The sequence below is a fragment of the Mollisia scopiformis genome, assembly GCF_001500285.1.
Source record: "Mollisia scopiformis unplaced genomic scaffold LY89scaffold_8, whole genome shotgun sequence".
In the NCBI taxonomy this organism is placed as follows: domain Eukaryota; kingdom Fungi; phylum Ascomycota; class Leotiomycetes; order Helotiales; family Mollisiaceae; genus Mollisia; species Mollisia scopiformis.
This window is the reverse complement of record NW_017263588.1, coordinates 1,451,575-1,466,101: the sequence shown is the minus strand read 5'-3', so window position 1 is coordinate 1,466,101 and position 14,527 is coordinate 1,451,575. Positions and strand designations below refer to the sequence as shown.

Below are 14,527 nucleotides of genomic sequence, written 5' to 3'. Positions count from 1 at the left end.
TATTCATAGTGATAATTATAGCGGACGAAGTGAAAAGAACTTGCCGAATAGAAAGAAGAGAGTTCATACCTTGACTGGGAAACATGCCATGCTGTCGATACAAATACCAGAAAGACCTCGCCATAGGAGCTCGATCCTTGAGTTGATACATTCTACATACAATACAATGCATATCCCCATCCCATAGTATACACAACACCTTATCCACCTAATCACCTATCCGCCATCATGTTCTTTACATAGCTGTAATATTTGAGCCCCACATGCTTTTGGACCTCTTGCTTCGTCAACCACTTGAAATCCTCCAATCCAAAGAGATTATCCTTCAAGTCCGCCTGTCCGGCCATTATCCGTCCTTTCATAAAGAAAGTCTTCTCGCCTTGTTTCTCCAGCGCGGAATCGGATGTATAGCGTGGTTTGATGATATGGTGTCCGATTGGAACATGGCCCACGATCCAAGTATTCATATTAAGCCCCGCGGTCTGGACCAGAATACGTTCAGCTGCCTATAGTCTATTAGCTTGCATCCTCACTTCGTCCACGGCAAACACAAACCTGATGCAAGTTCTCCCTCCCAGCCAACTCCCCGCTCGGAAACCCCCATCCACCCTCCTTCCTCTTAACAAGCAAATACAACGTCCTCGCCAACGCCCGATCCAACCTCCTCACATCCCTCGTCCGATCCGCATCCGTGAATCTCCCCAAGGGCCTCTCAATCCTCCCCTCCTCACCTACCTCCCCCTCCTTAACCTCCACCGCCGCACCATCCTTGCCCTCCACCGCCCTCACAATACTATCCCTCACCAGACTCTCCGCCACGTACCGCGGCTCCACCATCTCCTTCTCCTGCACCAGGATCTCGTCATTCCATCCATACTCCCCGTACGCATCATATCCACCTAGTTCCCTGGCCGCAACCCCGTTCCGCTCCCTGGCTTTGATCTTCCAGTCCGTGTCCGCGGGCGTATCTTTCTTAAAATAGAAGTATCGAGTAAACGGCATAGCGAGGCGTTCATTAAGCCGTTTCTGGTAGAAGAAATACGCTTTTTCGAACGAGGTCTGCGGAGCTGTGAGGATGGGCGGACGGGAAAGGAGGATGCCGGCTTTGGTTCTGTAGTGTGCGGATTCGGGAGAGGTTGAGACTGGGGGGATGTTACGGAGGTGGTGAAGCTCGGAGTCGGGGGTGGGAGAGGAGGTTCTTAATGCTGTTGCTGCGAGGGCGTAGGTGCGGTTGGAGATGCATTCTGAGCAGACGAGGAGATTGGGACGTTTGGAGGAGCCTTTGTGCTGTGTTAGCTGGGAGAAATGGGTCCTGAAAGGGATATACGTACGGATGATGCTCGCAGCAGCTCTGGTCCCTCTACTACTAGCCGTCATGTTGCCAAATCTGTTCCAATTTGATTTGCCGTTCCTCTGTCACCAAACTCGTCTCTCCTAAAATATTTCCAGTCCCGTTTACATAATCGATCCACTAGCGCCATTTTCTGGAGACCTTAAAATCTCCGCCGCGAACGAAATTTCGAGGTTCAATCCATGACACCTATTCCTTATCATCAGGTCCTGTTCCTCCTAGAACGTTCTGATCATTTACTGGTGCCTAGAGTGAACTTATCACGGGCTTTTTTCGCTAGCGGTACCTTCTTTCCATTTTCCAAGGGAACCGCTAGATAGCGATCGTTGACATTCCTTGTTATTTCTGCTTTGTGGGAAGTGAGGAGGAGGGCATTGGAGGTTGGGATGCCTGGAGCAGGAGTCGGAAGATGACAGGTAGTTGCTTTGAGCTTGAAACTTATTCGTCGACTTGCGCTGGCCAGAGGCCATCTGCGATGTCAGTCTTGATGCTTCCATAGAGAGGAGCTGGAACTCCATGCCTCAGGCATGTTTTCTCAAGCCGTCGTGATTCTCTGAAGCAGAGATGACTACTTTACGTCTACTGAACAGCATGTTCTACTTTCACGTTTGTCCGTTTATTCATTATGTTAATATCGAAGCTTCTCTTCACCATCAGGTCACCTTCATCTATGTTCCAAAGCAAAATTTAATGTCTTGCATTTCAGTCGTCTATGAACATAAACAGCCAAGTATGCAAGCTTCGCAATGCAACAAAGATCCACGCGAGAACGCCTAGCTAAGTTACAAATCATATCCTGTCTCATGACAGATATCTTAAGAGAACCTCATATCCCATGCCAACACCGTGATTTCATGCTTATACCGGGTATCTCTAAGTACGCCTCGAGTCCCCAAAGCAACCATATTCGCCAATTCCCAAAATGTGTTCATATCCTTCTGTGCAAGTTCATGCGGTTAATGCTTTGACAGCTGTTGCTACCTCTGCAGTAGCAATCTTCTCACAAGCCCATTTCTCTTTCTCATCATTCAGATTGCGAAAGTTGATGGTTTCGTACAGTTTCCGTGATACATCGCGATTGATTTCTGCATATTGCTCCTTGGTGATCTCCATGGATTTCCAGTGCGGCGCAAGAGCAGATTTAACAATCTTGTTGATGCCTTCCTTAGCTTCAATAGGCAAGACCGCGCGAGTTGGTGATGTCTCTTGAGAGCGGGGTAGTGTTACAGGTTTTTGTCGTCGAGGTCGTGGTTGTCGTAACTCCGTTATAGGGGATATTTGTTCTTGTTCTGATTTGCTTTCGGGTGGTGATCGATTCGGCGAATATTCTGCAGGCGGAAATATTGGTTCCACTCTGGAAGTCAGCGGCAGCGGTGAGCCCGAGCGTTTGCTGATGTGAGGTGGAGGTGTCATTGACGAAGCTCTCGGTGTGTGGTAAGGCGAAGATGATACTGGCGATGCAGCAGGAGAGGAATAGTCGACGGACGGACTTGTGACGCGATTCGGTCCAGATGTGGTAGTGGCACTGAAAGCCGATCGATCGTCGTCTGAAGTCGGATTCATTTCGACCTCTTTGAGAAGCGAAGATAGGAACGAGGGCTCTCCAGTTGTGTCATTAAGAATTCGAGCTGTGGGTGATTCTGCACGTTGGCCATTCATTTGGCGACTGGACCCTGCTGCTGAAGAGGATGATGCTTCAGGCTGGTTGAGCACTCTTCTGGTACGAGGTCGCTTGAGTTTTCGTTCTGGTTCTGCTGGTGGCGCTGATGGACCTTCAGCTGGTGATGCAGTTACTGATCGCGACTTTCTCTTCCGGCTTCTTGGGCTCTTCGTATCCATTTCCTTGGCTTTCTCGAAAGCGCCCCATGCTCGAGTCTCCTCTATTGTTTCGGCAGGAGTCGGGGAGCGAATTCTGACAGGAGCGGCGGCTCGAAACACTTCTCTTGCTCCTTGACGACCAGCGATATTCAGCCTCTGCTGCCATCGTTGGAATTCTCTTCGTTCATCGGAAGTGCGGCGTTGATGGCGACGATAGTCGGCCATAGACAGGTCATCGTCGGAAAAGTCCAAGTCCAATCCGGCGACATTATGGATTCGACTGCTGAATAGACTCCAAGCACCAACCCAGTGGTCATTTCTCAGTCGCTGACGGCTACGTCGAACACCAGCCTGAGTTCTTGGGCCCCTTCGTCCTGAGATGGGTTCGTTGCGAGTTTGGTCTTGGGTAGCACCAGCAGCTCTTGCGTAGGCTCCCTCGTCCGCACATTCCATACAGAACCAGTGTCCATGCGGGACTCGATCTCCAAGGCCAATACAGTGTGTATGATATGGTGCATCGCAGCTATCACAGAGGAGGAGCACCTCTTCTTGATCGGCTTCTCCGCATACTGGGCAGGGACGACTTTCTTCCTCTTCCTCGAATTGATCCTCGACCCAGGCGTTTGGATCAAATTCTGCTACTTGTTTCTTGTCTTCAACAGCATATTCGGATAATACGGTACCTAGAAAGAGCCAGTTAGCAGTTGCACACTTCACATGCTTATGGTTTCGGGTGCTGGTCCGAATGACTTCGGTGCCCCAACACTACAAGTCTGACGAGCGAAATTCTGAGTCAAAGAACAAGATGATTTGACTCAGAAAACTCTCCCGCAGATTTTGAGGTTTTTCGCATTTTCTTGCGACAGTGAATTTTGGGGATGCAGCAGAGGGGGGAAACATACCTCCAACCTTATCTAGTACCTCGACCAGATTGAATGTTTGGCGGCAAATAGGGCAGCTATTTGCTTTCTGCGACCAAGCCCGTAAACACTCGTCGTGCAATACATGGTTGCAAGGTTTGATCAGGGCAATAGGCTCGCTGGTGGTGGTTGTGCTGGGATGGGTTGATTGCTGGTGGTCTTCGGTGGTAACCGCCACCACTGGGAGATCATCGTGAATCGAGGCGTCAGGAACAGCGTCCAAGTCCTCGAGGCAGACAATGCACTGGTCAGCCATGCTGACGGGTATAGTTGCGGAATTGTCGTCGGGTGGGAAAGAGGGAAGTCATGAAAAAGATATGCAGTAGTGGGAGGGGTTGCGTGAATGTGTGGGAATTGTCGTTGCGGTGTCGTGGTTGAGTTCGCTGGTGGTGGTTGAAGCGGTTTGGCCTGCGAGTTTGGGGATGGAAAGTGAGAAGATCAACCCTGGACTGGTTCAGCTTTGCAAAATGGAACTGCTTCGGCAACGCTAACACGACCCACCAATCACCGCCGGGCGTATTGCCCCGCTCACGACAGCGGTCTACGGCACCGACGTGAAGCGACGAAGCGACCACTAGAGCAACTTGGAACACTAACACCGATACTCTGACAAGGGGGTCGGGTCGAGGTGCATGTGGTCTTTTCCTATTGCTGAGTGACTCGTTTCCGTTTTGCGCCTATATTGTATTTGTGGGGGCCACGCAACGTCGTGTCATCTCAACGTGACTAAATCCTTCGTCCAAGAAGTTGATTCAAACGTGGTGGCGTAGGGACAGCCCGAGAAGGTAGGTAGGTAACGTGCAGGTGATGACCACGAAAGATGTGATTCCGAGAGACCAGACCAGGGCGACAAATTATCTTCCAAACTGTCTGGCCTCCTCAACCTTGCTGGTCTTATGAACTCGACCTTGTGGTCTGATCCGCTTCGCTTCGTCGAACTGTGAATGTACTGAGCATAGAAGTACTCTGAGGTAGAGGAAGATATGTGGAATATCAACCTCCCGTTCTGGCCTCGCTGACCTACCGTCTTGCTCATGCGAAAGACTCCATAATAGAAGCGAGGCAGCACTAGCAAAGTGAGTCACAATAGATAGAGCGAGAGACCAGATAAAATGAAAGAGGGAATCGGGAAGGAGACCAGCCTCTTATAGCCCATCAAGATGAGGCAACCAGAAGGCAACGGTCCGCCCCATTTTCCCGTAATGCCTGCAGACTTGATATTGAAACTTGGACCTGAAGCGTCGTGCTCTGGATTCTCGCTCGACAGCCTCATTCTATAGTCGTCTTCAGGATCGACGCCACACGAAGAGAACGACGCGGCAAAATAGGAATTTCGGCCATATCGCGGGAGCAATGTTCGGCCCTATGTTGTGATGCAACCGGGGGAGTAAAAGTGAAAACAGGAGGAGGAAATTCGGCTTCTAGACGCTCGTCGTTGTTGCCTATAACATTCTCAATTAGGTAGCCTATAATGTCCCATGTACGACACATCCACAGACCACCATTCGCATATCACATTTGTATTCCGCGAATCGAAAGATCGCGACGTAGGCATGTAGGAACGGACGGGCGATGGTTTCATGAATTCTTTTATTCAGTCCTCGTCGAAAAGCGACGTCGATGCTCGTGGCCCGTGTGAGAGGCCGATCCCAGACACCAGCAAATGCCAACCGAAACAAATCCAGCCCAGTCCTCTAAACCTCAGCAATTTCCCTCAATCGTCGAAGCGTCGATCGCATGGCAGCGGCGGCAGGTGTTCTGCAGTAAATTGGTCAGCTTTCGGTTTCTATGTGGGGTAATTCTCAAAAGGGTGATTCGAGATCGTTCGTAACGTACGACACAGTGTATGCTCCTCCAGCAACAGTCTTGTTGCACGACTTGCAGTTCCAGATACCGACTGAGTGTCTCTTGACAGTGGTCTTTCCGCAGAAGGTGCAGACGTATTTGGCGTGTTGGGTGATTTCCATCTTCTTGACTTGCTTTCGGAGAGAGGCACCGTATCTAAATGGCAGAAATTGTCCTGTTAGCAGTCTATTTCCTATCTTCCACTGCGTTCACCATTGATTTGTCCGGTCGGGCGTCGTGAATAATCTTGCGCGAGATTCGAATACAGAGGTATTGTGCGCTCTCGAGACGTCGCGCGCATTGGAAAAGGATCATTGCATACCTTGTTCCGTACTTGCCGGTAACACCGACCTTCTTGGTTCTCTTCGTCATCTTGGCTGAGGTTGCTGTGATGAACGCTGTGTTTGGAGATGAAGGTTTTCCAGGTGGACGTTGATCGAATTCGATAAAATTGTGTGCGTTTTCTCGCTTGGTTGTATTTGTTGTTGCCTCAGGCTAACAGTCTCGCTTTTGAGCTATTCCTAATTTAGATCCTGCCGAAGTCCTCTTGTTTGAAACACCACGTGAAGTACCGAGGCTCCTGATTTGAATTCTAAATTGAGACTGAAATAAAGTTTCTGCGGTTTTAAATCGAGTCGTCATAATAATATTAATCATATTTTCAATTCGAATCCTTCTCTCGCATTCGTTCTTGTTGTGATTCCTACATCTTTCAACCCCCGGCGACACAGCAGCAAAGCATGTCAACTGCATCTCGCCAATATGATATTGTGGTGTTTGGGGCAACAGGTTACACAGGGAAACTTACAGCAGAACAAATAGCTCTCAAGCTGCCCACGGATCTGAAATGGGCAATTGCTGGCCGCTCTGCGAGTAAACTCGAAGCATTGGCAAAAGAGTGCAAAACTCTGAATTCTGACAGGATACAGCCAGGTAAGCACTAGAAATCTGCCCTTGGCTCAATTCACGTGGCACAAGCACACCTGATATTCACTCGATGATGAGCACTAACAGTTTCTAGAAATCGAAATCTGTAATCTCAATGATACAGAGCTAAGTGCTTTAGCCAAGAAGACTACAGTTCTCATTGCAGCAGTTGGACCTTACGCTCTTTATGGCGAGTATGCCTTCAAAGCCTGTGCTGAGAATGGCACTCATTACCTTGATGTTACTGGAGAAGTCCCATACGTCGCAGAGATGATCAAGAAGTATGAGAAAGCTGCAAAAGCCAGCGGCGCCATCATGATACCTCAAATTGGACTTGACTCAGCTCCAGCCGATTTAGTCACGTGGACGCTGGTGGACATGATTCGAAAGAGGTTGTCAGTCCCTACTGCAGAAGTAATCGTGTCTCTTCACGATATTAAGTGAATGATTCTTTCTAAATGCACCCACCTTGACTAACGTATCCCAGGTCAAAAGCTTCTGGCGGAACCTTGAGTACGGTTTTCAACATCATGGATAGCTTCACCATGAAGCAAATTGGAGCAGCTCATGCGCCGTATGGAATTTCTCCCATTCCAGGACCCAAGGTCAAAGACAACAGGTCTCTCATTACTAAATTCTTTGGCATACGAGCTGTTCGTGATCTTGGAATTCTCACAACCTCCCTCGGCGCCGTCGCTGATGTACCGATTGTCCAACGCAGCTGGGGACTTCTTGGCGGCAATAAATTCTACGGGCCCAACTTCCATGTCTACGAGTACATGAAAGCCCGCAATCATCTATCAGCAGTCATGATCCACTTCGCTTTGGCATTCGGCTCTATCATGCTCGCAATCCCCTTCATTCGGAGCATTGCGCGGAAGCTGGTGTATCAGCCAGGTGATGGTCCAACAAAAGAAGAATCAGAGAAGTATCGACTTGAGTATCGTGGGATTGGGACGCCAGATACCACGACACCAAATCCGCCGAGGGCGTTTTGCAAAGCCGCGTATGAGGGATCTGCGTATGAGTGTAAGTTGCATTTCACCCCATGCACGATTAGACTGACGTTGCGCAGTTACCGCCGTGTCCTTGATACAGGCTGCACTTTCGATACTCAAAGATGAACACGATCTTTCTGGTGGAATCTATACTCCTGCATGCTTGGGTCAAAAATTCATTGACCGTTTAGATAGTGCTGGATTTAAGTTTGAGAAGAAGTTCTTCGAAGATTGATGGGTTCAGGAAGTCTCACCTGACCCAGCCATCCTTGAGTTTCTATCTTCAAATGGGCTCTTTATTGGATTGAAAAGTATTCAGATCAGTTCAATCATTATGTACACTGTTCTCTAGGACGATAGACGTCCTTGCTCAATAATCAGAGTGTTCAATCAAATGTCGGTCACGTGGTGTTTCTTTGTCTACCTAGAGTGTTGCAAATCTACCTAGGTAGGCAAGTATTTCGCTTTCAGAGGAGTTAACGCTCCTATGCACCTTTTACAGTCAGCTCATCTTTCAGGGTCTTTCCTTCCTGCAGAATCTGCCTTCTTCCTATATTATGCCTGCTGATTTCAAATCAAGTCCCAAGTGAAGCAGGCTGCTCCTGCTACTTACGTCTACCAAAACGAATTGCTGGCATTTCTCGACCTACTGCTTCTAGAAGTGTTTAGCTTATTCCCCATACAAACTGATGTCTACATTCCTTCTATCTCATCATCGTCTTTGGCCATCGCACTACATTCATCCAGATCTCAACGGATGCTGCACCATCATTTCATTGTATCCGAACAGGATATATCTTCGACGTTCCTTACACAATGCGCCGCTCTCTTTTGTGACCTTCGCAATCCTGTGGTGTATTCCGCACAAACAGAAAAGACGATCAAAATGGTTGGTTCTCGATCGCTTCCGGTCGTGGCTATCACTAAGGCTTTCCAGGGAGGCTTGACGCTTTATGAGGGTACTGGTCCAAATGAAGACATGCAACCAACACTTGAGTAAGTATAATTCATGGTTTCTCTAAGATACACGGGGTTGACATGAGCCAGTCTTATCGCCGTCCATGGTCTCAATCCTACGGGCGGAGCACAACACCACATCAATACATGGAGACATCCAAAAGGCCATCATTGGCTCCGTGACGACCTTCCTAAATCCCTTCCTCGTGCTAGGATTCTGCTCTACAAGTACAATTCAAGTCCTGTCTTTACCAATGAGAACAGCGAGTTCGAATACGCCGCAGGAGATGCTCTCAATTTCCTGAGGCTCAAACGCGAGAGCGTAAATCTGTCCATCTTCCGACGAGCATAATGATCTTTCTGACAATCTCTAGGACCCCAAACGGCCTCTCGTCATGATGGGTCACAGCCTTGGAGGGATTCTTATCAAACAGGCAAGCCCAACAATACCAAGCTCGAAAATTCCCTTTAGTACCAGCAACTCACTATGGCTAGATGTTGGTCGAGGCAGGGAACAATGGTCGGTTCCACGACATGAAAAATGCAACGCAAGATTCCCAGTGCCATCGATGTACTGTTGGCTAATACTCACAGATTCGGGTTGATCTTCTTTGGTACCCCGCATCGAGGTCCTGGCGTTAATACAAAGGTCGAATTTGGCAAACTGTGCGCAAAGATCATGTACCATTTACATCCAAGTGGTTCAAACGCGATGATGGAAGCACTCAAGCAAGGCTCACTCTTCTCGAACGTGATCCAAGAGTCTTTCAGACATCAGCTCGAAATCATCAGATCATCTCTTTCTATGAAAAGATTGGTGATGTATGGAGCTTAATTACCGAGAAGTGTTCATTGATTAACTTGAACAGATCGTCCCGCGGAGTTCAGCGGTACTAGGGCTACCAGGAAGCCGTGAGAATGTCATTGGTCTCTCGGCGAAACACTCAGATATATGTCGCTTTGATCCGGACTCAGAAGCTGACAGAGAGAGATATGAAATTGTCAGGGACAACGTGGCCGAATTATGCAAACTTGCTACAGACCCAGGTATTTTGATTTCCTTACTGTTACTGGCACTGCTAGGTGTGTCAAAATTATGTTCCTTTTCAATGGGAACCTATGTCTTCTAAGATATAACGGACAACTACAACGGCTAACGCAGATCATCAGTGATAGCACCAGCTCTAGTTACCGGTAGGTTGAGCACTGTTCCAATCATTTTACTGAAAATTACTAAGATGCGTAGAAATACTGGAGAGTCTGAGAGCGCTAGCATACAATGCTCGATTTGAAGACATGGAAGAAGGATTTAAAGGGACATCGGAATCGATTTGGAAATCCTCAGAAGACCTCGGTGACCATAAAGTCGAAGGACCAGGGTTCGTGGAATGGTTGGAGTCTGGAAACCTTTTCTGGCTCAACGGCTTGCCAGGGAGCGGAAAGTCTACGTTGATGAAGTATGTTATTGAGCACGCAAAGACGAAAGAGCACTTGTCAAAGGCCGATCCCAGGAACTGGCTTCTAGCATGCTGGTTCTTCTACGAGCTTGGTGATGAGACGAGCTTCAACTCTCTTTTGCATTCTTTGCTCCTCCAGATTCTGACCGCCCAGCAACACCTGGTGCCGCTCACTCTCCAGATCTACAGAAAAGTCCAAAGTCGTCCCAAGCGAAATAGTTCAACTGACGAGACCTGGTCAGATGGAGATCTGATGCAAGCCTTAACGATTATTGTTACCCAGTCAGCCGATCACTTCAATCTCTGTATCTTTGTCGATGGTTCGGACGAATGCGGGCCGCGCGAGCATCTGCGCTCCCACGTGAAGTTTCTGTTGGAGTGGCTCGCCTCCGGTGAAAAAGCCCGCAGAATCAACATGAAGCTCTGCATCGCGAGTCGCGAAATCACCGATATTTGGGTGCAGCTAAAGAATTATAAGACTTGCCAGATTCATCATTGGACTACCGAGGATACTGTCACATATGCTGAGCAAAGTCTACGAGCAGCCTTCGATGACAGACTTTGGGGGTTCAACTCCGACCGACATGCGGAATTGCTAGAGACCCTCTGTAGGGAGATCTCCGAGAGATCTAACGGAGTATTCTCTGGGTAAGATTGGTCACCGAACAACTTATCTTTGCTATCGAAGGGGGTACGGATGAAAAGAGGATGCTTCGTTATTTGGAAGAGATGCCTAGAGATTTAAGGCTTCTGTATGAGCGCATTGTGTTCAATATCCCAACCGATTTGATTCAGGATGCCATCACCTTCTTTGAAATCTTCCAGAGCGTGGATAATTCCACGAATTCCAAAAGGGCTCTGACTCTTGAAGAATTGAGTATCGGGGTAAGTGCTGAAGCTATGTCTCCAACTACAGAATTTCAGTCCGAGGAAGAGGAGCTAGTATGGTTGACGGACATCTGCGACACTACCAAAGCTCGCCTTCGAAGCAGCTGCAGAGGACTCATTTATGTCGCGCCGCCTACTAACCTGAAGCGATCGATTTTCAAGAGTCTTCCCCCAAGACCTGTACGATGGATGCATCTCACAGTGAAGAGCTTCGCCACAGATTATAAGGATAAATTCTATGCTAGAGCAGCGGAGATGGGCACAGAACGGGGACGCCTGATACCTGTCACAGATTTGCACAAATTCAGCATGGCGCTTAGTACAAAGCTTCTCAAAATGGCTGCCGCTCGCTGGTATGGTTACGGGAATCCACCTCGAAAGTGTCGTACTTTCAATACGAAGACTGTGCTCCCCCAAGAGCATGTGGAAGGATGTGCTTGCTTGGTAGAATTTGCTGAGGTACCTCTTCCTTGGGACGACCGCAAGAAAAATGCGGCAAAGTTGGCCTCTCGGATATTTCAGAAGTTCTGCCTTGGCCTTCGAACGAGGCACGGATCAAGTGCGAGACCCACGAAGTGTCACTCAGCCCTATTTCGACGAGGTGAAGCGAACGTGCACAATGATCTGTCCTTCATTGCTCGACTATCATTGGGATTATCAACTGAACATCGAGAACAAGCACAGGAAAGGGGGGTATGCGGAAGGTACATTTCCTAAAATTCCCAATGGATCCGTCAAGCGTCCCAAAAAACCAGCTCGCAAGATAAACCACACCATCCCTGATGAAGAAATTGATAAAGCCGATGACGACGACGATGATGGCGATGATGATGACTTATCCGGGGATGATTGACACGTCATGTTGAGCGACTACCCTACGAGATTCACTCTTGCCATCCTGTACCTTGCCCTACAGCAATGATACTGTTCTGTCAATTCATCTCATGGAAATATCGCAACGAGCGTGAGGCGCCTATTCTTCAATGGTCACCTTGCTAGATGGTAGACCGATACTGCGATGCAGCATATTCCTCAAGAATAGATTGCTAACATTCTCATACAACTACTGGGTTTGGGGGTCGGGAGGAAAACAAAAAAAATGGTATGTAGCCCACATTGTCAGCGAATCGAATTTGTAATTGCATATCAAATCCATATTCCAGAACTTCGAGAAGCCTATCGTGTCAGAGAAGAACCCGATCTCAATGTCATCACCGTCACCGTCTCGATGTGACAAGCTTTATTTTTGTCCTGTGACGAGGCCTGTTTTCATTTCTTTGCATTTTGTCGGATTTCTGATCGATATTTGTTCGTTTCAGAATCGGATTTTTACCAGCGACTACAGACAGAGTGTGTATGAGGGGACGTCAAGTTTCCATTACTCAGTGGACCATCTCCGATCAGCTTCTTCAGATAAGATCTGATATTTTTAGAAGGACTTAGTCTGCAGCGAACTCGCACCGAAGTCTGGCGCTGAACTGCTACCAGCCATTTCAAGACCCAGGAAACGCCTGTGCGATCCTGTTCCCCACCTTATAATGCGTCCCAACCTGAGCAGTAACACTGACATTACTCTTCTCCTCAAATACAAGCACAATATCCGATCCTCCAAATTGGAACTACGAGATCTCCTCCCCTTTGCGCAAGGTTTGTCCTACCTCCGCAGTGAGGATGACAGAGGAAACTTGCGCCATGCCCATAGGCAGCACAGCAACAAGCCCAATCTCCGTATCAAGCACTACGAGTCCACGAGTTTGACAGAACTGGTAGCCAGCATTATCAGGGGCATCAAATACCATAACTCCCGCTTGGTCACCACCTGATAGTGAGATATTGGCTGGTGGGCTATGAAGCTTTCGCTGAGGTACGAGACTTAGTGACCCGTCGAGGGATGGACGTGGGTTGACTTCGAGGTACACCTGGCCTGGGATGATACGAGCTTCAATAACCTTGCTACCGACTGGGGCATGCTGTCTGTGGTAATCTGCTGGGCTGAGAAAAGCATGAGTAAAGATCCCGTTGTTGAATCGATCTTGGTACGGGCTTCCTTCCAAGAGTTCACTGATCTTCCACTGCTTCGGAGTCAGTACTTGTTTCCTGTAACTTTCCGATTAGAGCTTACATGAATAGTTTTGATGGTGACTCCTGAGTCAGAGCGAATTTCCCACTGTCCATCGAAAGTCGAGTCCGCAGGGCTCACAATAACGCTCTGACCAGCTATTGCTGCAACAGGCCTATACCCCGGCTTGAAATTCCTCGCAAAGAACTCATTATACGTCTTCCAGCCTCCTCTCGGCTCAAGATAATCCCCCATGTTATAATTTGGCGACGCCCAAAACGTCTCCATCGATTCATCAGAGATCGATTCCGGCGTATCCAGAAACTGTCCTTGGGCCTTGGCATACTGCACCATCCAATCCGACAGCCATGTCAAACTCTCCGGATTAAGGCCAGGAAGAATCGGTGTTTGCAAGTCCTTCGTCGATTTCTGATCTAGAACGAAATAAAAGAGGCAGAAATGGTTATAGACGTCTGTTCCCTGGAAGTTCTCAGAGGGAACCCAGAGAAGGAGCTCGTTGAGGAAATGGTAGTAGTTTTGGAGGGTTTTGATGGGTTCCATTTCTTGGATTCCGGTGGCACGCGCGGTTTCTATTGCGTTGGTAAACTTGGAGTGCCATTCGGGCGTGGAGTCGATTTTGGTGATGAGGGCGGATACGACGGGGTGGTAAGGCATGGTTGGGGTGTTTGTTTTGGAGGAGCAGTGATATTGGAATTAAAAACGAATGGAGATTGAAGAGAGAATAATTAGCATCTGAGATTGAGAGTTTTTAGAGTTATTGAAACATATTTGGAGCTTTACGAATTTATAAGTGTGGATTTTCATTTTGGGTAGATGATGCGAAACGTGAGTGTCAGCTGTTGGACCAAGCAGGTAAGTCGCATGATCTTCGTTTTTTTTGCCCTCACATTTCCAAGGTTTGTTTGTAATTCTTCATTTTGATATCACATGGTGTCAGGAATGTGTGTCGTATGTTGAAACAATCGCAAATATCAAAGTTTGAATGCGGGGTGGAGTGTGGGATTGATTGGAATATTATGGCTTGGAGATGACTCCATCTATGAATCCTGACTTGTCAAGTCTTAATGTACTGTACCACATTTGATGTAGATCTTATTGTGGCTAATATCATCATGGAATTGAAAAGCATTAAGTGAGCTTTTCAAGATTTGAAGATATAACAAATTGAGGGAGATTATCACAGCGCTTTGATATAAGAAATTGAGAGTGGTTTGAAGTCATTCATTCGTTGCTCTAAACGCCACGCTACCTCCCCAATCTCCCACCAAACTCCGGGCAAGTGCTAT

General features: G+C 48.0%; 7 protein-coding genes across 7 annotated transcripts; 3 read left to right on the top strand and 4 right to left on the bottom strand.

Moving 5' to 3' along the window:
• Window positions 1–93: 93 nt before the first annotated feature.
• On the bottom strand, window positions 94–1,804 carry LY89DRAFT_642690 (uncharacterized protein). The gene is made up of 4 exons (XM_018211765.1): window positions 1,592–1,804; window positions 1,332–1,540; window positions 556–1,280; window positions 94–506 (listed from the first exon to the last, which is right to left on the bottom strand). Exons 2-4 carry the CDS (start codon window positions 1,375–1,377, stop codon window positions 213–215), a joined length of 1,065 nt encoding a protein of 354 aa, XP_018073919.1. The 5' UTR covers window positions 1,378–1,540; window positions 1,592–1,804; the 3' UTR covers window positions 94–212.
• A 225-nt stretch (window positions 1,805–2,029) lies between these two features.
• Window positions 2,030–4,601, bottom strand: LY89DRAFT_494158 (uncharacterized protein). Its single transcript, XM_018207919.1, has 3 exons — window positions 4,591–4,601; window positions 4,072–4,533; window positions 2,030–3,852 (listed from the first exon to the last, which is right to left on the bottom strand). Exons 2-3 carry the CDS (start codon window positions 4,343–4,345, stop codon window positions 2,300–2,302), a joined length of 1,827 nt encoding a protein of 608 aa, XP_018073918.1. The 5' UTR covers window positions 4,346–4,533; window positions 4,591–4,601; the 3' UTR covers window positions 2,030–2,299.
• Window positions 4,602–5,511: 910 nt separating this feature from the next.
• On the bottom strand, window positions 5,512–6,351 carry LY89DRAFT_683384 (ribosomal protein L37ae). The gene is made up of 3 exons (XM_018214694.1): window positions 6,257–6,351; window positions 5,926–6,090; window positions 5,512–5,890 (listed from the first exon to the last, which is right to left on the bottom strand). Exons 1-3 carry the CDS (start codon window positions 6,304–6,306, stop codon window positions 5,791–5,793), a joined length of 315 nt encoding a protein of 104 aa, XP_018073917.1. The 5' UTR covers window positions 6,307–6,351; the 3' UTR covers window positions 5,512–5,790.
• On the top strand, window positions 6,321–8,261 carry LY89DRAFT_780481 (uncharacterized protein). The gene is made up of 4 exons (XM_018222385.1): window positions 6,321–6,867; window positions 6,956–7,301; window positions 7,349–7,890; window positions 7,937–8,261. Exons 1-4 carry the CDS (start codon window positions 6,675–6,677, stop codon window positions 8,092–8,094), a joined length of 1,239 nt encoding a protein of 412 aa, XP_018073916.1. The 5' UTR covers window positions 6,321–6,674; the 3' UTR covers window positions 8,095–8,261.
• Window positions 8,262–9,696: 1,435 nt separating this feature from the next.
• On the top strand, window positions 9,697–11,069 carry LY89DRAFT_494046 (uncharacterized protein). The gene is made up of 3 exons (XM_018207918.1): window positions 9,697–9,863; window positions 9,979–10,010; window positions 10,063–11,069. The coding sequence occupies exons 1-3, from the start codon at window positions 9,841–9,843 to the stop codon at window positions 10,923–10,925; spliced, it is 918 nt and encodes a 305-aa protein (XP_018073915.1). The 5' UTR covers window positions 9,697–9,840; the 3' UTR covers window positions 10,926–11,069.
• On the top strand, window positions 11,003–12,014 carry LY89DRAFT_731955 (uncharacterized protein; the record flags this gene model as incomplete). The annotated part of the gene is made up of 2 exons (XM_018219632.1): window positions 11,003–11,685; window positions 11,738–12,014. The coding sequence occupies 2 exons, from the start codon at window positions 11,003–11,005 to the stop codon at window positions 12,012–12,014; spliced, it is 960 nt and encodes a 319-aa protein (XP_018073914.1).
• Window positions 12,015–12,361: 347 nt separating this feature from the next.
• Window positions 12,362–13,883, bottom strand: LY89DRAFT_774052 (phosphatidylserine decarboxylase-related protein; the record flags this gene model as incomplete). Its single annotated transcript, XM_018221955.1, has 2 exons — window positions 12,362–13,233; window positions 13,284–13,883. Coding segments are annotated over 2 exons (1,053 nt in total), but the record flags the coding sequence as incomplete, so codon positions are not given.
• Between the last annotated feature and the right edge of the window lie 644 nt (window positions 13,884–14,527).